Source organism: Cyphomyrmex costatus, unplaced genomic scaffold, assembly GCF_001594065.2.
Source record: "Cyphomyrmex costatus isolate MS0001 unplaced genomic scaffold, Ccosl1.0 scaffold474, whole genome shotgun sequence".
NCBI lineage: Eukaryota > Metazoa > Arthropoda > Insecta > Hymenoptera > Formicidae > Cyphomyrmex > Cyphomyrmex costatus.
The window spans coordinates 2,429,297-2,455,802 of NW_017279009.1; the positions used below are offsets into that span (position 1 = coordinate 2,429,297).

The 26,506-nt window shown below is 39.6% G+C and overlaps 1 protein-coding gene across 1 annotated transcript; it reads right to left on the minus strand.

Annotated features, from left to right (window-relative positions):
- Positions 1–319: 319 nt before the first annotated feature.
- Positions 320–23,310, minus strand: wge (BAH domain and coiled-coil containing protein winged eye). The gene is given in 21 exon segments (XM_018545172.1): positions 320–703; positions 993–1,983; positions 2,272–2,713; positions 2,830–3,058; positions 3,681–4,070; positions 4,416–4,745; positions 4,836–5,045; positions 5,220–5,520; positions 5,591–7,611; positions 8,241–8,885; positions 9,392–9,555; positions 9,870–10,091; positions 10,175–10,285; positions 11,649–11,903; positions 13,565–13,732; positions 15,531–15,761; positions 16,343–16,741; positions 18,165–18,449; positions 18,545–18,697; positions 21,382–21,504; positions 23,098–23,310. Coding segments are annotated over 21 exon segments (8,097 nt in total). The 5' UTR covers positions 23,303–23,310; the 3' UTR covers positions 320–481.
- Between the last annotated feature and the right edge of the window lie 3,196 nt (positions 23,311–26,506).

The following is a 26,506-nucleotide window of genomic DNA, read 5'->3' on the forward strand; positions in this document are numbered from 1 at the left end:
TATATAATATATATTATATATATTAATATATCAGGAGACGCGGTAGCGTCTCCGGCCATGTTCAAAAACTGTTAATATATATTATAATAGCATTATAATTTGTATTATAGTAAATAAAGAAATTAAGATCCTTTGATTAAATGAATCTAATACTATTAGATGTTCAATAAGCTTTTTATATTATGAAAAAAAACCTATTATTTCGTTAAGTATCTCGTGGAATAAAGTAATGCTTGTGCCTTGTAGATTTAATAAGCAACGCTCTTGCGATAAAAAGACGTAATAAAAATGTAAATAAAGAAATAATTTCATCGCCTATGTTTCTATTAGCGTATTAACTATAAGCTTCCAAGATTTTATTCCTCCGCAAAAAGAGAGCCGTTCATTTTAAAACGGTTGTCACGTCAAAAATTTCGCAGAATTGTTTAGCTGACCACGATTAAGTAATTCCGGCTAACTTAATCGTCAGCTTAAGCTGTTCTCATTCATTTAAAACAGCCTTGACGCCGGGTGCATAAGTTACCGTTGGATGCGTATAAAAGCCGGCGTAATAATAGTAAGGGTCGTTGTCCTCGTAACCCTTTTGATGTCTGTGCGACGCTTGCAGTATCTTATTATAATCTTCAAGTGGTAGCACCATTACTTTGTGAGAAATCGTTTGCACATCATTTGAATCGCTATGCTTCGATTCGAACAAACCGCCCTGTGAATAAATAAATTACCATTAGCTTTGACATTCAAATTTATTGATGTGTAATATAATTAGAGCAATTTTTCCTTGCGATTTATTAATATATTTTTTCAATATATTTTCATAAGAGTTTAAATTAGATTAAATTTTTAGTAGACTTCTATTTTTAAGGCTCATTCATTCATTGTAGCTATATTTGTTATGACCTGATATAACAATAGAAAATAATCAGGAGGTTTAGAAGAATAATTTCGAGCGCTAAGCTATATCTTCCTTAAATATTATATAAAAAAAAAATTACCGGAGGGTTTAGGCTGCAGGGCGGTTGTAGCTCTTCGGGACGGTAGAACCATTGAGATCTGACTCTCATCTCTAATTTCTGGTTAAGCCACAGCGACACAATCTTGCCGATGTAAGGTTTTTCATGAGGTTTTCGATAGGAGTAAAACAATACGCTGTCGCCAATATTTATCGTTTCTCTGCCGCGTCGTATAGCTGTGAAGTATTGATTTCCGCCAGATACTCTACTGCCACTCGCCCATTTCCAATGGCGTTTGTTAGGCAACATCCGGGCTATTGGACTAGGAGTCTCGACTGGATTCGACGGATTGGTGGCCACTGTTGTTTGATTAGAAGCACGATTCTTCGAACCTCGACTCGCAGAGTTGTTATTCGTCGAAGTCTGTACCGTCGAAGCGTGTCTTGTCAAAGCGCGATTCGTCGTTGTGCGATTTGTCGAAACGCGATTTGTTGCTGTGCGATTCGTGGAACCACGAACTGCCGGAGTGATAGTCGACGAAGCTTGGCTTGCAGTGCGACTATTCGAGGTACGATTTGAGGAACGATTCGTCGATGCCTTCTGCTGAATCTTTAGTTTCTTTTCGGCGGGTTCCGGTGGTTTCTCAGGTTCTTCATCGTCCGCCTGGACATCTTCCGACAATTCTTCGGACTTCGTCTGCGGCTCATCGCAAACTGGATCGGCTTCCGTTTCTTCCGAGTTTATTTGAGTCTGTTGGATAAGTTCTTCTTCGTCCTCTTCAAGCTCTAACTGAGTCTGTTGAATGGATTCCAACGATTCTGATACTGTTTGAGTATCGTCATCTTTTTGGGTTGATGCTGACGGTTCTTCAAGCTCTGCTGGAACTTCGTCTTTTTGAGTAGTTACCAATGGTTCTTCAGTTTCATCATCCTCTTCGGACAACCTAGTCTCTTCGACAGCGGTAAAACTTGTATTCGGCAAATCCGTAATTGTGTCTTCCTCATTCCTCTGCTCCCAGCTGTTCTCTTGATTGCTAAAAAATATTTTAATATTTCTGATAAAGATATTAGAGAAGCTCAAAGCAAAAATAAGATTTTAAAAAATCCATAATTGATTTTACCTTTAATTTTAAGTACGATTTTGTATTTAAGATAAATCTTATAAATCGATAATAATTATACATAATTATATAAATTTGAATCTCGCAGTTTTATAATCTTTGTATGCGCAACACATATTGTAATAAGTAAAATTTTTCTTATTTTCGATAGTTTGATATATTTTATATAAATTATTTATAACAGTACATATGTATACGTACCTTACGCTGTTAGCATCACCAATGCTACTATGATGCCGGTGTTTATGCTTTCGATGTTTTCTGTGTTTATGCTTTCGATGTTCTTTACAGGACCTATGCTTCCTGTGCTTCTTCTTGCCTTCTTGAGCCTCTAGTAGTTTCCTATTCTTTTTTATTTTCTTCATGTGCTTCTTTTTGCGGTATTCCGTACCGCTCGTACTGCTCGTTTCAACATTCGTTTCAGTCTCAGCATCGGCGCATTCGTTGGCATTTATCAATTCTATGTTAGAAGCGTATGGACATGTGGTGAAGCTGTTGTGGCCAGTTGCCACATTTTGAAATGTCGACGGAACGCTGTGACCATTTGATGTAATGATTTGATTGCTCGCGGAACGCTTGTCTTCCGAAGTCGACGTTTGTCGTCGTCGTTTGCCCAATGAGAGTAGAGGATTCGGATCGTACACTGTAAATAAAAATAAAAATGAGAGATAAATGCTATTTTATAGAATAGGTGACTGTAAAAAAATTAAGACATTTTGATGTCAGCGACTTAAAGATAAGTATATGTGAGACACATACCTACAACAGGATAATTAGGTTGTAAAAGTCTGATGTCTTCCAAGACAATTAAACCACTGTCCCCATCATCGAATTCCACGGTGACAAATTTCTCGTCGTGTTGTGGATCAGGTACCATAGGTTTCACAGAAGTTCCCGGATACAAACACCTATACTGTTGACTCCAATACGCGCATAGTCTCGTACCAGGTGGTAGTTCTTTCGTCGAACTCGGACACACTTCTACGATCTGTAATAAAATATTTTTTAGTAAATAGTTTATTATTAAAATATTTTTATTTTCGAATATAAATATTTTATATTTCCTTTCTTTTTCGCTATTAAATATCAAAGGAGCAATGGTAACTCGGTCCTTTGAGTTAAATAATATTTTGATATTTTTAACTTCTATGTCAAAATGTAAATCAAATTTTGATAAATAATATTAAAAAATATTAATATTCTGGAACCCCATTACGTCAAAGCATTAATAAGTAGAAATAAGTATAATTAGTTGATTTTTAATTATATTTCTAATCAAATCTTCAGTAATATCAATATTTTCTTCAAGTGTATTCTTTAAATAATCCAATCTCATATGTGTACATATGTAACTCACTGCCCTATAATTATTTTACTAATTTTGTATACCATAATTGATTGTTTGGTGTCTTTCTATAACATAATTGACCAGGACATAAGTGGACATCGCGAGAATGGACATCAGACTCGTGTATTTGTTAAATTTGAATTTTAATCTGCGTCTAGTTTTTATTTCGTTTGGATTATAATCTGATAGCGTGATAAGACACTGAATTAAAGTAAGTTGATGTTAATAAATTCAATTTCAAAGTTAAGTCAAGCTTTATTACCGCGTCTTTCAGGATCTCTTCTCTGGAGTGAATATGCGGTCTGTTTCCACGTTCGCCATCTAACGTAATAGCATAAACATCAGGTGCTTGTACAGCACTTAGTCTGCCTGCGTAGAAGAGACCGCCTATCGCCATGAGAACTCGCAGCTGGTCGATAGCCAGATGAGCAGACGTTAACTTGCATCGGTTGACAATGCTTTCAGAAGTTCTCGCAGCTGCCTTAGCGCACTGTTTACAGTCTAAGGATTTGCGCCGTTTAGACTCTTTCTTATCACGATTCGGCGATTGCGACGAACTAGATTTCCGCTTCTTCTTCTTCGACTTCTCATGTCGTAATTTCTCTGACTCCTCCGACTGTTCTGCAGATTCCGCTGGTGTACATTCTGTCTCCTGATATACAGATGAAATTTTATGATTAAGAAATGTGGCATTTTTTTTTCTTTTTTGCTAATTTTGTTGGTTCTATCTATGAAATGACAAGTGTATGTATTAAAGCATTAAAATTGTACACGTAGTACTTTCATTAGTTGAAGATACAATTGTGTTTAATATTCACATCAAAAAGAGAAAGAATTCAGATAAGATTACTATTTTAATTAATTAATATGGACGCGACTCGAGGCCTCGGTTCAAGTCTTGGCACCGGTGGAGTGCCCGACATTTTTTCTCAGCATGTGGCTGCCTACATTTGTAAAATTGTATAGAAATTTCTGAATAAAGGGATGATTTCATTACCTGAACAGGTTTTTGAACTATGGGTTCTTTAGGTAGAACATTTTCGAGTTGTATCGTGTCAGTCTCATCATCTTCCCAATTTTTTATTTTTACCTCCGCTTTGAGCTTCGGTTTTATTTTACTGCTATGCTTCTCAAGTTTCACTTCTTGACTTAGCTTTGCTTTTTCGGCGATAATCGAGCTAATCACATTTTTGTTGTGCAACGGAGTTTGTTTTGCTGGCTTTGTCTTTACTTTTGTAACTTTCTGTATCTTAGTTTGTAGCTTCGGGGAAGAGACTCCTGATTTGAATGGCAACGGAGTATAGCCGGTTTTATTATTTATACATTGCTAAAAACAAAAACCAAATTACATTTATTAAAATCAGTAATATACGGTAGACATTTAAACATTTTTTAATGATAAATCTTAATAAGTTACCTTCGTTTGTAAGTGTCTGTTCTTTGAGGATAATACGTAACCCACTAGAGAACTCTTACTTTTAGGTTTCTTAGCAACGATTGTCTCCGTTAAATGTCTGGCACTGCCCGAGGTGCACGTGAGCTTTCGCGGTCGTCCTACTTTTCTCTTCTTGGAAGCGGAAGTTGAGCTTGCGACAGTCGGTACTGGTGATGACGTATCATAGCCCACCTAAAAATAAAAAATAACACATTTCTAATTTATTTAATAATAATATTTCCAAAACTTGTATGCTTGCTTTTCACGCTATGTTAATAAGATTTGAATAGTAATAAATGAGTGGATAAATAAGAAAATTAATAGATTAATAAATAAAATTATCTAGAAAAGTATTAATATACATACCGTTCCCGTACTTTTTTCGTCATCCTCTGGTATCGCTTTGCCAGGTAAGACTGGAATCGGTGATGTCACGGGCGGTACTGATATCGGAATACTGGGTATACTATCCAAAAGTTTTATATGACTTCTGGGCTCGCCCAGTTTCACGAGATTCACGTTACATTTCGGCATGGTCAAAACAGCTGAAGTTAACGGCGAGGATTCATCAGGCTCTGGTGATCTTGATGATCTTGAAGGTGATTTTCGCGACGGAGAAGTCATAAGATCTAGCGCAGGTGGCGATGACAACGCCCCGTGGTCGGAACTAAAAATCAATGATAACCAAATTATTCAAATTAAAACATAAAAGTTTTGATTTTGTGATTCACACTTACCTAATGGAAGAATGACTCTTCTTCCGCGGTCTACCAGGAGTTTTCTTGTCCTCCTTTTTAGGAATCAATTTGGAAAGCTCTCTTTGTTTCTCTCGGTATTGTCTCTGAATGTCTGCCATCCTGACTCTCATGTCCAGTTCTGTAGCGTTCATGCTTGGCCAGTCATCCTCGTTATCGCAACTTCCTTTCTTGGCTATGAACTTCTTCGCCTCTAACTTTGTTCGTGCGTTTTTATAGTCGTGGTTTTCCCTTGCGTCTCTCTCTTCAACGGATGTTTTACGCTTGTTATTTCTAATTTCGCAGCTCGTTAACTGTTCAGACATGACTTTTGACTCGAATGTCTCGTCCTCCGAGTCCGACAGATTGTCTTCTTTCGCGAGCTTATCGTAATCAGTACTTCGTAAATTATTAGGCGTCTTATCCGAAAGAACTTGGAGATCTTTAATAGCCTTTGTATTGGAGTAATAATCTTCATCATCGTCTTTATTGAGATATTGTTCTTCCGAGCTGTTAGTTCCTTCGTCGTTGATTTTATTGACTTCCTCCTCGGAGAAATTATCGAGATTATCGGTACTCTCTTGTATTTTCAAAACATCTTGTTTCCGTTCGTTAACTTCCATTGTCTGTTCTTTGATATCTTCCTCGTAATAATTCAGCGACGCTGAATCTTTCTTAGTTTCCTCTTCGCTATCATTGAGCTTGAATCGTTTGGAGCAATAATCATCAGTCTCAATATATTTTCTTTTGTTTTCATCTTTTTCGGGAGAACCACTTCTGCCCAGATTCAACAGTAATCTACCGGCATGTGAGATTTCTTCCGAGCTTTCGAGGTTTAATTTCCGGGGAACCTTGTCGCCTACCTCCATGATCTGTTCAGCCAGTGCACAGAGTAATCCGAGGGGACTGCCAACGTTGTTGTTATTACTCTCACTCTGCTGACTTACTAGTTTACTTCTAACAGGCGATTTTTCGACATCCGTGTCTAGTTGTGAATGTTCCGGCTGGCCAATTCGTTGTTCCAACTGCTCGATGCTGTTCGACAGTAATTCGAGACCGCTCACATCAATGGCAGGCTTTTGTCCCTGTACCTTGGACTTTGTCTCCGAAGACATATCTTCGACATGATCGGACTTACGGATCACACTGGGCTTCGAAAATGGCTGCACCTCACAACGCCAAACAGTCTTAGGCTTAACGTAAGCAGTAATATCATGGGAGACATTCTTCTCGCTTTTAGCTAGCAGTTTTTTATCTTCGAGCACCTTGATATTATTGTTGTTGCTCCTGCTGTCATTATTATTCTCGTTAAGCAGGCAGTCACCGATCAAATGCCTGTTTTGAGGCGAATGTCGTCCCGATTGATTAATATGTTGCTCCGACATTGCAGTTTGCGAGGAAGAGATTTCGGTATCGGTCGTGCCAGAACTCTCCAGAGAGTTCTGGCATGATCTCAGAAGGTGCAACTTCTTCGGTATCGTCTCAGAGTATCTCTGCTGCTTGATCTCCACGTTTGATCTTTCCATCGATCCGTCGACTTTTTGAGCGTTAGGTATTGCAGCTTCTTGCAAAGCCGCCGCATTTTTCTTCAGCTTTTCCACTACGTTCTCAATACCTGGATGGTGGGATTTCTCCATTACGTGCCTTTTCGTCACTTCTTGCGGTGATTTCTCACAGTTAAATCTAGATCTGTCGCTAGTGGATGTTGGCTCGCATTGAGATGATTCATAGCCCACTTCGTAGCAACTGTCGTCGGTCTCTTGCTTGATAGCTACTTGTTGCACTTCCTGATCATCACAATCGATATTAGGCATGTCGAAAGACTTAACTGTGATCTGAGGCCGAGTTTCGGCGTTTGAGGTATTTCGGTTCTTGTCGCAACTCTCGCAATTGACTCTTAGTGATTCCGTCGAATCAGCTACGTCTGACTTTGTCTGGTTGACGACAGGTGTATCCGATGTTGTAGAGGACATTTGACGGTGAATATCAATATTCTCCGAAGCATCGATGATTTTTGATTCGACCTAAAAAATAGGACGATTTTAAATATTATATCAGAAAATATCCAGAATAAAACGATTTACAAGAAAATCATGTTATATATAGATACGTATTAGAAAAAAAATTTAACACGTTCAATAAAATTAGCATTTTTAACAGGAATCAGATATTTTGTTTGTGTAACGGAAAATTTAGTTGTTTTTGCTTAACGTTCTTTTCAGCTTTTTAAATAACAAAAATATTTGTTAAACAATTAGTTTATTTGGTATAATCAAACATTTTCGTTCGGTAAATTAAAAATATTTTATTATTACAGTAAAATTTTGGTTCATGAAGCAGAATATTTTTACTAGTATTATATAAGACACTAGGTTAGTACAAGGCACTGTTTTGTTCTATGAAATTTAAAAGAAATAAATAAAAAATGTTTGATTAAAATGTACGAATAAAAAATATTTGTTTATATCAACTATTCATAGTTTATTGTTATAAACAAATATTTTTGTTATTTAAAAAGCTTATTGAGGCAATTAAATGTTTTGTTACATAAATAAAATATTTGGTTGCTGCTAAAAATGCTTCAATTAAACAGTTTTGTTAAACATTATATTTGTTTCTGGTATACAAATTTTATAAACAATCGAAAGCTTACCTCCTTTTCACGAATGTTAGAATCTTGCACGATATTTTCCTCGTCTTTAGAATAATCATCTCGTTGATCTGTGTTGACGTCTCTTCTCCTTGCGAAGAACTCCAGGTTCTCATGGAAACTATCACAGTTCTCTTCAGTGATCTCAATGATCCTAGCGCCGAGCCTACTGCCCCTACTGCAGATAGGCGTGATCTTGTCGTCCTTGCAGACTTCCTCTTCGACACGAGCATCTTGCTCAATCGCCTTCACAAGGCCTCTCCCATCTTTCGCCGAGTATTTAGCGCAATCGGCCATATTAATGATTGTGTTCTCCGCCTTGTCTACTTTGGTTACGATGCCGCATACGGTTGGATTCACAGTAGTCGTAGTTGTCGTGATTCTGACGACATTGCAGATCCTCTCCGTCGGCGATGGCACGATCTCGAAATTCGCAGCGGTTAAATTCGTCCCCGTGGGTTGGGACGCGACCTGGCAGGGACTTAGATTCTGTTCCTGCTTCACGAGAGTCTCTTGCTTGTCCTCCGTGTCTTCGGGAGCATCGGTTTGATTTGAGGCATCCTGAACCCCGAATGACGATGGTTCGATCGCATGAACCGTCGCCGATATTTCCGGAGGTGGTGTCAGATATGAGACCGGCGATGTGGCCTTTGTAAAAATTTTGTTTGTGTTATTTAAGAATTTCGAAATTTCAAAAATTGTCTTTTTCTTTATTATTACTAACGTTCTCTCTAATTGCTCGTGCATAAAAGTATCATAAAACAGCCGTTAATACGACAGCACACTTTAATGTTTTAAAGTCAAGTTATTGTTCCGCGCAGATATCGTAAGATTTGTTATGCACGAGGAAAATCAAAAGAGAAAGACCTTCGGGTGAGAACGGGAGAGAGAAGGCGGGAGTGCAGTGGAGTGCAGCAGTAATTACGTCAAACTCCGGGCGCGGTCCGGCCATTCGCATAATGTGGAAACGTTGTGGCACATTGTATTAATCATGGGCAAACCCGATTTGCATCGCTATCTGCATAGATATTGCGCCGGCCGACCGACCGGTCGGTCGGTCGTGCAATAATTCACATCGCGCGTTGTATATCGCGCTTCGGTGCTAGGCGTGCGTGATGTTTAAACCTGGTGAAAGGTGATGTTACTTATATTACCTGTGACCTGCAGTGCGTAGTAGTAGGCTCGGCTTGGCTGATTTGCACCAGCGCCGGCGCTTGAGGGTAATAATGCAACGTGGTAACCAGGGCTGCGTCTGGTACCAGAGCGCCCGTCACAGACGACATGGTTTGCAAGGCGGTCTTTGACGATTCCGTGGACGCTGCGGAAGATTGGGAAACGTCTTAACGCGATTACGAGATAAGTGAGCGCTGCATAAATAGTGTTCCAACTACCACTTGGTCTAATTATTTCTTCCGGAAGTTTAGGGAACTTAATTTAAACTTGTAGTGCTTCGTCGTTTTAATTATGCAGCGTTTTAGTAAGTAAGAGTATACGTGGGAGAATCATCTCTAATTTTTTTTTTAATTGTAAAGAGAAGTTTCATAATTCTTTTATATTTGTTTCTCTTAAATAATATTACTTTGTCCTCAACTCTCTTTTTTTCCCTGCTGAGAAAAAAATAGTTTTACGTACTGATTATGGTTGTTGGACTGTTGCTGCATTCCGTCTCAATCTTGACTATCGGCAGCGCGCTTTGTTGTTTTCTTTTGTTCTCGGTCAGCACTAATCGCGCGCCGCCGATATCACCCAGAAGCTGTATCGAGGGTGGAGGCGGTGGCAGCAGGAGTGGCGGCGGTGCAACATTATTGTTGTGGTTTGAGTAATTCGGCCACACCAGAGCTTGCTGCATTTGTTCTGTTGCAAGAAAAGAATGTGAAATTGATTTTTGCCGCACGCGCATTAAGAGGTATACGTTTAGAATCGCAATCCCGCATTACCCGCAGCGTGAATAAGGAGAATGTGTCCGGTCGTTGGATCGCGAACTAACTGTAATCCACCTTGCAGCCCAGAACCCATCTGCGGAAAGCCGACCGGCTCCGTTGGCATCGCTGTAAAAGCAATATCAATTTCTCATCCTTTGTGGAGAACCGTGGATTAATTTCGATTGTTTCATACATATTTATGTTACACTTATACAAGCTCGCTACAAAAAACTGGAAATCGGGAAAAATAGAGGAATTAAACAAAAATTTTTTTTAATTAAAATTTTCCGTTTTAAAGAAGTTTAATATGTGTACGCACACCTATACGTGGTTTTAAAACACTACCGACTTAACAATTAAATGCAAGCAGTGTGAACAACATTTAGATATAGTTATGTTAAATTATTCTTTTAATAGAGAATATTTAATGATTTTCAAATCAAGATAATACGAAAAATTTGAAAATATTAAAATATGGAATTTTTTTGTTATGGAATTTTAGAATGAAGAATTTATAGTAACCTCGTTGGACACGCTTTAGTCTGCGTGAAAATTTTAAAAAATATCCGAATTATTGGTTTCGTGGATATTCTCTTTTTATTCAGTAATCTTTCATATTGCAATGTTAATATTTGTTCCAAGAGCACGAAGAGATTATTACTGTTGTTATTATTTGAATATCCATCGAAAGAGCGTAAAATCGGTTGCTTTTGCACCTTGTATACTTTAACGCGTGAATTTTTGTCTATGCCTGAACGCCTATCGAGCGACGAATTAAATTAAACGGGTATGCGTGAATGATTTACACGGCGCGAAAATACGCGCTCGAGCTGCAGACCGGGCTATGTAGTTCAACGTTATTTGGATAAATGTCACTCGGTCAGCGAGGCTGGGCCGGGGAGGTCAACGCGAGGGGTGAATTCGATCCAAAATTGTGTAGGGTCGCTCGTTAGTGGCCCAGTTAATCCCTCGCGCTGATAGATGCGATATACGCACATTGTGAAATGTTAATTAATTCGAATCTTTGTTCGCTGATACGATCCATTCGTATCGTCAAAAATGAACGTTATGCAAATTTACGTTCGCGTCGGTAAATATTCTCGTACGCTTCTCAGCGATGCACGCTACTCTTTCATCAAATTTTACTTTTGTAAATAATCAAATACATAGATTGTTAGTACAGAACAAATATGATATAATTAGCCGAATTTTGCAGTCCGTTTCATCGAAATCGGCGGTACCGAGAGGTAGTATACTATCTTGCAGTTTCGTATTTCTCACACATGGAATCTTTGATTCGTTAATCTCTAATACCTTGATTTTGTGAATGTTGACATAGATTATCTATCTCGAGACGTAAAATCTCGTAGACGTGCGATTTCGCGTTCTCGTCCAATCTCGCGGTTCGTAAGATTTACAAAATTGGACAGGTGGTCAGGGTGGTTTTGCGTATTATTTTTCTAATGACGATCGGCTGCGGATTACCCACCTGCGGCCGCCGTAGCTGGATACTGCCACAGTGTGGGCGGCCAAGCAGCAGCGGCCGTATCGGCCGTGGCTGCCGGTCCGCCGCTGATGCTGCCCAGGGTGGAATTCAGGCTGGAATTCAGACTGGAATTCAGGCTCAACGAGGGCGCGAGAGCCCCGGGGGGAATGGCAGCGAGGTGGGCCGCACGATCCTCCCCTCCAGGCCCTCCGCAGTGCACCAGGGTAGTGCCGCCTACCGCCATGGCCGTGCTGGAACCTACAACGGACCCAGGTTTGTTCATCGAGATTCATACACTGTGAATATCAGCAGAGATCAAGGGAAGTACCCGTCGGTGGCAGAGAGTGGAACCTCCAAGCTTATACGGACGGTTCTCTCTCTACCAAATGACAATAAAAGCCCAGCAATTAGAGAAATTAGATGTAGACGAGCATTGGTTTGGAATATTCGGAATTCGATGAACATCGGTTAGATACGATTCGTCATGTTGTACAATATTCCAGTCTTTTTTAGATTTGCGCGCGTTGTAAAAAATGGATTAAAATATCAAATCCGTGAGATTTCTGCAAATTTTTAAATGATACATGTAGAAGCGTATAAAGAATTCTCGAATAGAGTATCGAAATTAAAATAATTCAGTTCGTATACTGATGATTTTATTAATGTTAATAAGAAATTTCTATGAAAGTTTCAGAGATAACTATAATTAAAAATCTGTATTTAGACTTTCAACGTAAAACTGTTTGCGTTTTTCTCTATCAATAGCGCTGTTTTCGAAGAGATATTAGTTTGCAATATTCGGAATTGGATGAACATCCATCAGATATGATATCCGTCATATTGCGCAATATTCCAGTCCTTTTTAGATTTGCATTATAAAATGGATTAAAATGTCGAAATCATGAGACTTCTGCAAATTTTAAAATAATAGATAAGCGTAAAAATTCTCGAACAGAGTATCGAAATAAAACGATTCAATTTATAGTGATGCGATTTTATATTATATTAATATAAGAAATTTCTACAAAAGACTTCAGAAATAACCAATCCAAAGTTTGTACTTAGAATTTTACGTAAAACTATGCATTCTCTTCTATCAATGGCGTCATTTTCGAAGAAGCATCGTCATAAAAATAATAGCCCCAGGCCGGCAGTAATGGCAGCGATATTTTTTCGCAATAAATTACGCTCAAGATACGAGATAATAATGCAGCAGGCAAATCGCTTATTTCTCAACATTGATATTGAAAGCGATAAGCGTAGAAAAGTTGGATCGGAAAAAGTATCACGAAATTGATATTAATGATTTTCATGCGCGATGAATTTTCGAAAATATCAACGCCAGCGAACCTAAGCGAGCTCTTTTTTAATATTCGTTTTCGAGCTGCAACTTGAACGATCACACTGTGAAAACATGCTGCGCGTAATTGGATACCATATATATTGCACGCAACTGGAAGCTGGGTACATTCATTTGAAAGAGATATCCTTTAACCGAAACAAAATGTAAAAGCGCACAGGTTTATCGGAGACTAACGCTAATATTTGATCACATAATATTCCTTTAGATACTCGATGTCATACTCGATGTAAAAAGCGACAATCGCGCGGTTACTGGAACGTATAGACTTTGCAAACAATTTTACATCGCAACGTTTTTCAATTAGTAGTATTGAAAGAATTCACGTTTTTGTAAAGAAATCGCAATATTATTTCTTCTATTTTGCACTTTTTGCATTGCTCTTTCATGCTGGCGAGAAGCACAATCCTTACACGCGAGGTCCGATTTATTCGTGTTATCGAATGTCGATTTTACGTTCGCGAGTAAGAATGTTCCACTGTTAACGCTCGCGATTTCATTCATTGCGTGTAGGAATAAAGTTTCATAATCACATGATATTTTCGTGAGAAAAACTTACCTAAACTGTCTGGCTGGAAATGATGATAACTCGTCGCGTGATGGGACGTGTGATGACTTAAGGACACATTGCGCATAGACGTCGAAGTTTCTTGATGCTGCAATCGCTGCCTCGCCACAGCAATGCCAACCGGTATGCCACTGGCTCCCGCATTAGAAACGGCTATCCCTGAAACGATTAAGGAAATCGCGCGTGAATCGCAATGAGAGAAACTGCGATGCTACAGTCGTCGGTTCGATCGTGGACTCGATTGAGAACATTATGATGAAGCATAAACAGAAACGGTTCTCGAAAGAACATTTATTGATAAGATCTATCAGTGAATATCGCATCTTCGAACATCGACCTCTCAATGAATATTGAAGGCTTTTCCTTCTTTTAATTCTGCATTTTGAATCGCGTTTTTGAGTAGAAATCAAGAAACTGTAGCATCGAACCAAGAAATTCAAGAAAAAACCGACACTTTGTTGAGTTCAGTTTTACGCTACGAGTATCGGCGATGCATGAAAACATGTTGATCGTTGTTATCAACAAGTCGTAGGTTTGTTCTTTTTAGACGAACTTCTCGCACAATTCATCAATTTTCCTTTTCGCGATAGAGGAAAAGGGAGAGAGGATGAACCGTGCGAAAAGTTGAGCTAAAAAGAGCAGATCTATTGTTTTACGTATCGATGTGTTGTGAGCGCACCAATTGAATTCAAAACTATTTCAATTTAGACTTTTGGTCTATAAGTTATATTATAGATATAAATTGTAGGTACAATTATGGATAAAGAAACGCAATTTACGGGAACTGCGTCCACGAGAGGACTTCATACCTGAAGTGCGTTTATCCAAATCATCTCCTGGATCTTCTCCTCTCTTCCCTCCTCGATTATCGATCTCTTTTTTGTTAAATCTCGCGAGATTTTCTTCAATATATTAAAATTTTACCGATATACCGTGATTTACGCGCGTTTCGTCAACGTGCTCCGAAATGTATTCATTTATATAGATCACCGTCCGCTCATCTTGGTATTATTCTCGCGGTACTCAACCTACGTATTTTCACCGGAACGCGGCAGTTGATTCGGAAGTGCATTCATTTAAATCACCATCTCGATCTTCCCTTTCCCCACACCTCCCTCGCTTCGTCCTCCTTCTTTTCTTTCCTGTTCGCCGTCCGCCTCTTTTCTCCGCACCTTCGGCGACACGCGTTATGCTAGCATGACGTAACACATGTGGGCATCACGCACCGGCACGAGGTGTATCAGAGAGTGCGGATGTGTCAGGACCGAAGAGAGGGTCGAGACTCTTTCGAACCACGCCTTGTATTTGCGTCGCCATGCGTGCCACGCACCTCCTACTTTAACGAGACTGTCTGTCGTTCTTTCTCTCTCTCTCTCTCTCTTATTTTCTTTCTTTTTTTGTTCTTTCTTTCTCTTACACACCTCATTTCTTTGCTCTTTTCCTCTCACCATCTCGCTTGTGAATCAACCGACCGACAGACCGGTCGGTCTCTCGTCCCGCACAATCTCGTCTCACATCGCGCTGCTCTTACTCTTATGCTCCTACATCGCGGGATTATGCATGTTTCTTCCCTCCTCTTGTATTTGCGCGCCTATCAAAAAAGGCGTTGCACGGCCGCCTTCGTATTAGACGAACGGCGTGAAGATCCTTCGTGCGGTTGAAAAGAGTGCGATCATATTGATTTCGGACGGTATATTATCTTGTACAAGAGTTTGTTGTATCGCAGTTTTCGCAATCGACAATTTATCTCATTAATAAATGTGAATATCTTGATTTTAAATAAGCGTTATTTGTATTTTCAACAAGAGATTCTCATATCGCGTCGCCTACATATCCAACGAACGGCGAGTCTTTGTGTGGCTGGTGATGTAACGTAACCATGTACGTAATTTAAATGTAATTATGACTGTACGGGTCGTATTTTCTTAGATAAGACTTTTGTCGGAGCACGACTTACCATTCTCGGACTTGGGTGGAACGGGTTCAATCTTGACAGAGGTGGTGGTGGCGTGTAGGGACGTGGACACTTCTGCGACTTGACAGGGCACCGAAGCCAAAGGTTCCCTTTTTACGGTCAGGCTAGCACTGCTATTGCTAGCAGCAGCGCTGCTATCCTGTCCGTTCCAGGACGAGACGACAGGTAGTGTCCTGCTGCATCCCACGTCGGAATGCACCACCTTTGTCTTCCCTGTAATCAATCAATTCCCGGTCTCGTGGTCAACGCATACAAGTTCAAAATGATCTGAAATCATTCGATCTGTGATGTATTATTATTGATATGTGCAGTATAATTTTGAAAATTCAACATCTTAGTTTTCGGTTCATCGAATTTTTGAACTTCAGAATTTCAGAGTTTTGCAATTCTTGGAGATTTCAAATTTTTAAGATACGGATAAAAATATAGTCTTAGGAAAAAAATTCAGATTTTGAAACTTCGATAATCCGTAAAACCAAACATAAAGTTTCAGATTCGAAGCCGAACATTCATCTTTGCCGTCATCCGAAGGTTCTAGAATACAAAAGTTTGAAAATCTGAATAACTAGTAAAAGAAAACGTTTCATATTTCGAATAGAGCCAATAATACTGAGATGTCCGAACATATTATCCGCACATTTCGAGTGGCAGGCAGGTATCCGAGTAGGTATTCGGCTTATTTTACCCGGTCCTAAGCATCAGCCCTAATCTCGGAGCGTGACGCATTTGTTCGCATCCGCGATTCGTTAGTCTTTTACGTGGAAAAGTCTCCGAGGGAGAAACGGACGTCGTACCGTTGCTGTTCCTGCAGAGGCACGACGTCCTGCTCGATTTGTTCTCCAGCTTCACTGGTTGGCCTTGACTGGAAAGGAAAGCCTCACGTTTCTTCGTGGCTTGAACGGTGATCGGGTTGTTGGTCGTCTGGTTACCACCGTTGCCGACACCACCGTGTACCATCATACTGCTGCTCGTGCTGCTGGTGTTGGTTAGACAGGACGAACCGTTCACGGTGACGGTACATCCTGTCGCGGGCGCTGTTGCGCCTGGCGGTTGATATTCCTGCAGGAGGACACCCGTAGTCGGCGCGATACCGTTGGTCGAGTTGGGTGACGAGAAGTTGTTGATGGTCAATGTTGGTGCGCTGCCGGTTACTAACGACAGCTGAGGCGAGAATGTGTTCTGATGGAGGCCACCTTTCGCGAAAAAGCACAGAAAATTACGTTAACGTATTCTCACCGTACGATTAATCCGCGTAATCGCGGTACATCGGAATTTAAGCATCAATAACGGCGCAATACTTTTTGTAAACCATCGTGTAAACATCGGCGGTATAGAGCAGCGTTTTTTCAACCTTTTCCAATTCGCGGTACATTAAATAACGAGTCAAATTTCGCGAGGCGCATCATTAGATGCATCTTTTATCAGATACCGATAATGCGACGTTTATATACATATAAAAGAAGGTTCTACCATTTTTATTTTATTATTTTAAAAGTGATTTTATCGCAACGATGATATCGCTTTGATTAAAATGAGAGTACCCACATTATAATTTAGATAATTTTCATAATTCTTAAAACCTTTTTATTTATTTCTAATTATTTTTGCTCCCTTTTTACTTATTCTGAAAAATATTTGCAGCACATGTGGACACTGTTTGTGAAACATCAGTGTGCCTCGGCATATCGGTTGAAAAACCCCGGTGTAAATAAACTCGGCAGCCTTACGAGCTGAACGTAACAACCTGTGCTATTTTCGTGATGATTGATGTTGTGTAGCAATAATGTAAAATAGCTTGAATGATTTCTGCTAAAATTATTGTCGAAACGCAAGCAATGAACGTAATAATCGGAGAATATAGGAAAAACTCGCTTACATGTTTTTCCGAGCTTTTTCCGATGCTTTCTCCGCGCTACAAATTTTCACTCGTATAGATGAAATTGCTGTTTGTGTAACGAGTTACACGAAGTCATTCGCTAAGTGAAAGTAATTAAAGATATTCTATTCCAATTTTCCTATGTCACATTTCTTCGCTCATCGATTGATTAAATTCGTCAAATTTTAGTTAACACAAGAGGCATATTTAATTGATGATACATGATTTATATATAACGCTAATTGTTCTCTATACTCTTTCAATAGTTCCTTCGAAATCGGTGATTTCTATTCTACTTATTCAACTCTTTGACGTGACTCTGCATTTTTGTTTGGTTTATCGTCGTATAATTAAGGGCTGATGATTTGGATCGGGTAAAGTGAGTTATCCGGGTATCATTATTTCAGTGACGTTAAATAGATTTTATCAGGATGAGGATGAGGGCGACTTAATATCAGTTAGCATATTGCATCAATAACTTTGCTTATAATTTTCTGCTTTTTTTTTTTTTATCAACAATAATGTTACCGCGAAGGAAACTATAAACTATAAGTTTTTAATCGTCGATTAAAAAATAATTTAAAAATAATTCACTCGTTTATCTCGAAAGTGTCGTTTTAAAAAAGTCAAATCTTCTATGTATTCACGCCAATTCATATTATTCGATATTTCGCGAAATTTTTTTTGGTTCTTCAAATCGAGATTTCGCGATTTTTTCCAATTTACGGATAAACCCTTACCGTGATGCAGATGATGAATTCCGGTAACGTTGAGGGTATGCTGCGTATGCTGCGTATGCTGCGCGTGATGCAGACTACCGGCTACGTTAACGCCAACACCCTGCAGGCTTAGGGCCTGTTGGCCTGTGGCGGCTGCGGGCGCCAGGTTCGCCAAATTTTTCGCCAGCAGCTCCAGCTGTGTCACGGGCACGGGGCTGTAGGGCGATCCCGGCGGGGGCGTGGGAGCACCCCAGGTGTAGCCACCCACCCCAACCCCGACCGCCGCGGAAAACACGCTCTCTGAAACTGGAGAATCCGCCGCCGATTAATCGACCCGGCCTTCCGCCGACGAACGTAAGTTTCGTCTGCCGCGAGTAGGAAATGCCGCGGTATCGCGATACGCGAATATAGACTGACTCTACTTGGCGTAACGCGCAGTTTGTTAACCCGTATAGAACGTTTAACTCTTTCACGCATCATGTCCGTGTAATACTACGCAATACGTTTCTTTCTTTCCTTCCCGCAGGGATGGCTGATCCGCACAGTCATTTGGACTTACTAGCGAACTCACGGACTCGAACGCGATACACTGCGAAAACTTACGTACATTTGCACATCATACACATTCATGCACATTGTACACATGTTTTTGAGCGATAGTGTAGTAAAATATAATTTATAGAAAGAGAGAGACTGAAGCAAGATATATAAATTCCAATTAAAGGATAATAAATTTAAGGACAAATCGTACATGTTTGATATACCATACATGAAGCAGACTAGCGAAAACTTATTTTTAATTAAGAACAATGTCTCTTAATAACATAACATTTTATGTATGATGTAATATTTTTATTATTAATATTTTAATATTTATAATATAATAATTTCTCTTTATTTATAATCAAGAAGCTCTTGTACATTTATATCTATATAAATTTTCGTAAATTACGTAGCAAAATGTTAACATTTTCTACCCTTTATTAGAAAATATGGGAATAGCTCATGGGGGCTATTTTATCCCATATTTCACCAATAATTAAAATTCCATATTTTATCGATAATTAACTGATTGGATATTTTATCGGTAATTAGTTAACTGTGTGGAGTTTTTCTCTCTCTCTCTTTTTCTCTCTCTAAAGAGATATCAATAGAAAGAGATTAATATTTTCGGGATCCGTTTCGCAAGGAAAACGCGTAATTCTCGGGAGGAAACGCGTCTATCAGCGCGCCCGGCAGCGCGAAATATCTTTGGCGGCGTGCTGCGCCATTGCTAGGACTATTGATTTTATCTAAATGTGGATACGTATCTGCCTATGCAAATTAATGTGTGTGAAAAATATCCTGTTGATATCTACAACGGTGTACAGAATTAGTTATCATTAATGGGTACATAGAAAGCGCGTTTCTTTGAAAGCGCACTCAAAAATTTGCATTTATGTCAGTGATTCTTTCCTTATCGTATATACTTTATCATAAAGCTGAAAATCTCAAGAAGATCAGGAAATTGTCAAGGAAATTGAAAACGATCAGGGAAATCACGTAATTTTGTAAAATTTTTTGGAAAATAAAAATTCTTAGCTTTAAAAAAGTTTAATACACGTCAGTACATCACACCTACACAATTTTTAAATATTATCAATAATTAGAAATACAAGTAATGTCTCAGCAACGTTAATAAGATAAAATTTAATTACCATGTTAAATTGATCTTTCGATAAAATATTAAGCTTCCAAATCAGAGGATGAAAATATAAGAAATTTCGGAATATTATTGAAAGTCAGAGAAAATTATAAAATTTTAAAAATCAGGAAAAAGTGGGATCTCCGAATGAGGAATTTATGACAATCCTATTATTCATTTCAGTCAAATTATTCATTTATACTTACTTGTCCGTTCTGCAGTAACATGAAAGCATGAAAGATAAAGTTGATGGTTAGAAATTAGAGAAATAAAATGTCCCCCAAAATGTGAAAAATCGGCTTGAGATTCGATTCAAAGAGTCCTATACTCTTACGGCTTACTGTCAATTAATGAGCATTTTATACCACTTTTTTGACGGTTCGCGAGAGACGCCTCGAGGGGGACCTTTCACAGGTTCCGCGGATCCCTCATCCAGTCCACAATGGAGCAATTATGCAATTAAAGCGGCGAACTCGGACAAGGACCCGGAGGAGTTGAAGAAAAACGCGCGCGTCACAAATAGAATTCCCGCGTGCAGCCGCGTGTCCAGTCGTCGTATAGACCTTACCTCGCCTTCTTAGTTCCTAACAACCTCATTGTTCGTGGTGTAACCCAAAACGCGGCTCCGTGATAGACGGCGAATGGATTCGAAAGAAAAAGGAAAAAAAAGCACGCGTGAGAGGGTCAAATCCTCTTCCTTCTCGGAATCTTGTCGAAAATCGAATCTCACCGGCGAAATTTCAATTATTCGAGGGAGGGTTGTTCTGTTCGCGAGAAAACTGAAAAAGTTGCGAAAATGATAAAGTTTAACATTAAAAGCGATTCTGATCTGTTCCTTCGATCGCTTAAGCGTTTCTCAGCCATTTCTGATCTTACATCAATGTTGACTCAGCAGTTATTTACAAAAATCTTATAGATAACACTTGAATTTTACGTACGTATGTTATCGTACATGTATATTTTCGGAATTCTCAAGCTCGATTTATAGAATGTCTGTATCTTCAATTGTACGTAACGCGAAAAGATCGATTTGCACGCACGAGCAAAACAATTTTTCTCAAGTATCTAGAAATTTAGATACAGAAATAATTTTGATAGACTATACATATCAATTGCGTAGAAATCTTAAGCGCATTGAGCAATGCTGCTAAAAATTGTAACATTCTAATAGCCAATCTTACACAATTCTAAGTTATTTTGATTGCCGAACAAAAATATTTTCAGATCTGTCCGTAGCTAAATTTTTAGAGATAGGTACTGCAACAACAAAACCTTGTCGAAGACGTAATTAAGAAGAAATTGATACAAGATTTGTCGCAGAATTGATCATTAGATGTGAGCTTCGAAATTTCTTCGTTATTTTAATTTAATTGTATAAAATGTAATTCTTAGCGTTGTATAATCCAATTGAGATGAAAGTAAACGGATTACTATATACGAAAACGCTCGCTCTTTTTGTAAAATGCAAAGCATGCGACGCATTCGCGGAGCAGAAATATTCTCGAGTAGTCTTCGTAGAAAGCGAAGTCGTAAGAAAGGAAATCGTAAACTTACCCTTGTGCGTCGCGTGATAAGCCCGTGCTGGCATCGGTTGCTCGGGGGTGGCGGGGGTGGCGGCGACGTAGCTGCCCCCGCCACCCCCTGGAAATAACGAGTACAGTCCGTAGCGGTTCGCACCTGTAACATCATCGTCGAGATATTAAACAATTAATAATAACTAAATGGAGCTTAAAAATTAATGATAACGCTACGTCGCGAAGATGCGAGCGATAATTTTTACTGATGAGAGAGAGAGAGACTCGTAGACAATACATTTCTGAAAAAGAATACATTAAAACGACTAATAAAGATAAACATGGCATTAAGTGCTGTACTTATTTCAAACATTTCTGATATAGAGGAATAACATCAGATCATTCTTTTCTCGGACTCCGCGGACGGCTTAACTACCTATTATAGAAAATGGGGAAAGATATTTCTTTGAATTTTTCCTTCTCTCTCTTTTATCTTACTATCTACTAGCGATATGCGATGCGAAAATATCTGGTTTATGCATGCTAGTCTATTTTCATGTCTATAGTTAAAGCGCTTTGTTTCGATGGATTGAATCATAGATTAAATCACAAATACAACTTTTGCAGATGTAACAATATTTTTTCCACATATTTATCATCGAATTCAAAAATCGAAATTTCTCTATTGTTTCGTTTCCATAGACGTTTCAAACATGACACACACACACACACGCGTACACACATTGACACACACTACGTGATTTATCATGGAATTAAACGCAATGCGTCACGACAACTCGTATCCGCATTTCATCGCAATTCGTAATATCTCGAAACTGGACTTATATTTGCGAAATAAACGGCTTGTGCTTACGGCCAGTTCTGTAAAAGCGTAAATAATAATAATATATTGTCCAGGCTTGTCCAGTTTTTCAACAGATGTTAATCAATCATCAAGACAAACATAACGATAGACGTACAGCGAAACACATCTATTATGTTAAATCGTAAGGTGCTAACTCGACAAAGGAAAAAGTAAATACTCGTTCCATCTCGAAATTGATGAAGTTCTATAAAATCTACAATCTCACGACTCGGTGCCATTAAAAGTATCGTTTTGTAAGATAGAAGATTCGCGCCGAAATCCGGGATTGAACCGAGGATATTTAAATCTTCGGTAATGCTTTCCCAACTTCGACGTTACAAGGAGTTTTCTATATACAGCCCAAATTCGAGATATCAGATTGATAAAGCATGATAAGCGTATTACACATCGAGCGTGAACGACCTCTGATCAATATAGTGAATATATTACATAACGTATACTGGATGTATCGAGAGAACAGCGATATTTTTCGCCGAATTGAAAGATTTTTTTTTTTTTTTTAACGAGAACTCAATTGAACGAATACCTTTTTGCATTTTTATGAACGTTCGATGTGACATATATTTCTCTCGTTTATTGAAGAGCAAGCATTAAGATTCTAACAATAAGATTAAGATAAAGTTTATCTATCAACGCAATATGTTTCCGAGTAAAATAATTTAGTTATCATAACTCTCGAGTTGTACTTTAACGAAGGAAAGCTCGTTTGAGAATTTGATCGATAACACTGCGATGTAGTGGTGTAAAGAACATACGCAAAGTTCCGCAATTTTGACGTCGGACTCTCGAGTCCTTTCGGAGCAATTCAATCTCCGGATTGTTACGCCGAGAGATAATAATGATGATTGATACGTATAATGTAATGCGAACCTTGATTGTGAGCGGGCGCAGGCGTAGCGGCCAGAGGTGGTATGCCCTGGGACTGTTGATTGGGAACCTGATTGGGCTGCGCAGGTGCTAAAGGCCATAGGGTCGTCGTAGCGGCAGCGGGGCCGGTTGTCTGCTGAGCCCGTGCCACCGTGTCCCCCACGGGACGATCCCCGGTCCCACTTTGGGCCACGGGAGGGACCAACATCGAACCACCCCCTCCCGAGGCTGCAATCAGAGCATCGAAAAAACACATGACATTAATCTCTATTTTAGACAAACGCACGCGAGATGCGTTCGATCGAGAGGGCGCCATCTTGATTTCAATTGATAGGATTTTTCTTCGAAGTAGAAATAGGAGTTGCAAAGTTCAACTTTTCCAAGCTCTTCGAAAGCGTCGTTATCGTTTGTCGCAACAATTGCACTGTATCGATTTTAAATGTCGAGTCATTTAAAGAGAGTTCGGAATAGCGAGAATTAGTCGAAAAGTAAGATTTATTTACGAGAATTGGACATGAACGAGATCATTGTTGCTTCTACAGTTTAATTTTTTTTTTTAAAGAGAAAAACGATCGGTTCTCCAAATTGGTCAAAGCATCCATTCTTAATGCTTATGGTCTGCCATTTCGAGGCATCCCGTAGATAGATCCTGTGCGGCAGACTAGACGTCTACGTCTATAAATCTTCGTTTAGAGTTCGCGTTTAGTATCGATGCAATGTATGGACGAGAGATTACTTATACTTTTGAACCAGTTCTTTTTTTTTTTTTTTGAGTCGAAAGTGCCGATGCTGCAGTACCTCGAGGTATCGATACCGCGTTGTTAGTATTGTAGCATCGTTAGCGTTGTAGAGAGTGGTTTTGAGAAAAAGAGAAAAGTCGACGAGTTGAAAAAGAAAAAGAGGAGAGGGTAGAGCGCGGAAGAGAGGAGACGGAACGGTGGGGGAGGGGGAGGGGGGGGTGAAAGATGGAGATCGCGAGATTGACGAGGGGCGGTTGAAAGGGAGAAACGACGAGAGAGGAAGAAGGTAGTAAAACGGAGAGGAGGCCGAAACGAAGAATATAGAGCGGCTTTGATGAGCTGAACGAGAAGGAGCACGCAGGAGAGGAGGGCTCCGTTTCGTAGCGGCGGGTGGATTAGGTCGGAAGGAACAGTAGAAGGGTGCGAGGTAGGAAAGGGTAGCAACAGGTCGGCGAGCATAATGTAGTCTCTTAGATATACAGGGTGACGCGTCTAAGGGTGTGCGCACCGCAATCGCCGCGAGCCGATATATATCGTCTCTTGATACTGTCGGCTTAATCCTTTTTAACGCGGTGATTTTTCAGTATTACAATTTATCGATAAAAGGATTTCGTTTGTTAACGTCTTCGAATTATTGCCGCGTGAATTTTGGATCGTTCTATACTTCTCTTCTCCTGGTAGAGTCGCTGAACTTTATACACGCCAGACGCGCGGAGAGTAGCGCTGGATTAAATTAATTAAGATATAAATAATAAAAAGAGGTATTAACTTTTATGGTCAACGGCGTGTCAAGAGTGTAAATGATTCATTTTTCAGAATTATGCGAAAGGAAAACCCGGTGGAACGAGATCTAACTCGACCACGGTCATATCGTTTACGTCGAAAAAAGCGTCCCATTAAGAGCGAGATATTTTAATTCTCGTTAATTAAACTTGTATCCACGGAGGTACGGGTTTTTTGGGGACAAAAGTACCCTACGGCGTGTATACCGATGAAAAGTGAACGCCTATTAATATGTGAAACTGGATTTATTCGCATTGGCGAAGTAAAAGTTGATCGTCTCTCCTAGGTTTAGCCAGGATTAATTTCCGGTTTACGCCTATTGCTCCATACATCGCGCGTATACGAGACAACGGCGCGCGTTCGTGATAGTGCATAAGGAAAATAGCTACGGCGTTACAGCCGAGTTACAAGTAACAAAGTTAATCGCGATCCTTGACGCGCCCTCGCGTGCGCTCGGTCATGCGTGCACGCGCGCTTACGCATACTCGGAATCGGAGAGCGCATTCGCCCTCGTTACCGCGTGCACGCGCGTACAGTAACGACGTAACCGCCAATAACCTGTCAATCCGCAGGTATACACCGTATATCGGAGGAGTACACGTGACGCGGCGCCCGTCGATAGTCGCACGAATGCGAATTACATATTATGACCGTGGCCACCTCTCTTTCGCGGATACAAGATCGAATATTTCAGCGTTTTTAAGCTCGAATTAAAGCCTTCACATATCTATACGTGAAGACGAACACGCGGATGATTCAGAGTTTGTCTATCCTCTGACTTCCGGATGCGCGTACAAATAAATCATTAAATGAAAGTGTCGGCGATGCGATGACGTAGGATATAATTGGCGACAATCTTGTCTTGGAGCGGAAACTACCTCTAGATGGAAATCGCTTTTTTTTTTTGTGCGCAGTTTATTTCGGACTTTGCACCTTATATCTCTTTCTTTCTAATGTGGTATCGATTTTTCCTCACCGCACAAAAGAATTCATAGCTGTTACGTTATAAATGATCGAAATTAAAGGATTGTTTCAAGACTAGGTACACGGAAAGAATAATTTTACTCGAGTATCTAACAATTTTTAGCTAGACACAGATCTAAAAATAATTTTATTCAATTATCAGAATTATGTAGGATGTTCAAACTGGTTGAGTATGTCAAAACTTTTCACATCATTATTCATCATGCTTGACATTTCTACTTAATATTTTGATAGTCCACTAAAATTATTTTCAGACGTGTACCGACTGTTTTTCTCTTTTCGTTTTCTTTGTTCTTGTTTACTTTGATATTTCGTAATAATTATTCTTGCACTGTTAGATTCTTTTGCATCTGTTGTTATATTAATGTTTTAGCACTTAAGAGGATGCTATCTTAAAGCGCGCGATAAATAAAGCTATTTATCTGCCTGGCTAAACTTTTACTTTAGCAAAATTGTTCTTGCCGTGGTAGGTTAGTTTTGAAGTGTATACGAATCATTATTTTTTGGATACGGTGATAAAAAAATGGCAAACAAATGAATTAGACAAGAACAGTTTGTTGGAACCCTTTGATAAAGCGCTTTCTGACGTAAGCCCTTAGGAATTTTCTTCGCGTACTCAACCGCAGTCGATGTGGAAATCTGGCCGCGTGTTTTACAAACACCCCGTACGTACGTGTCGGCGTGCGATAAATAAATGGCAGTGACGAAAAAGTCGGCGCGCGAGAGGCACGGAGGTGGACGGGTGGAAACGGGGTTCCGAAGGAGGCGAGGTCCCGACAACGGCCTAATTTTTCATTTCCATCGCTCCCGCCGCCAGCAGCAGAGTGGCCAGGGGCCACGGAAGGGGAACGGGGAGGACGAGAGGGTGGTGTGGAAGAGAGAGGGGAGAACAGGTTTCCAGGTCG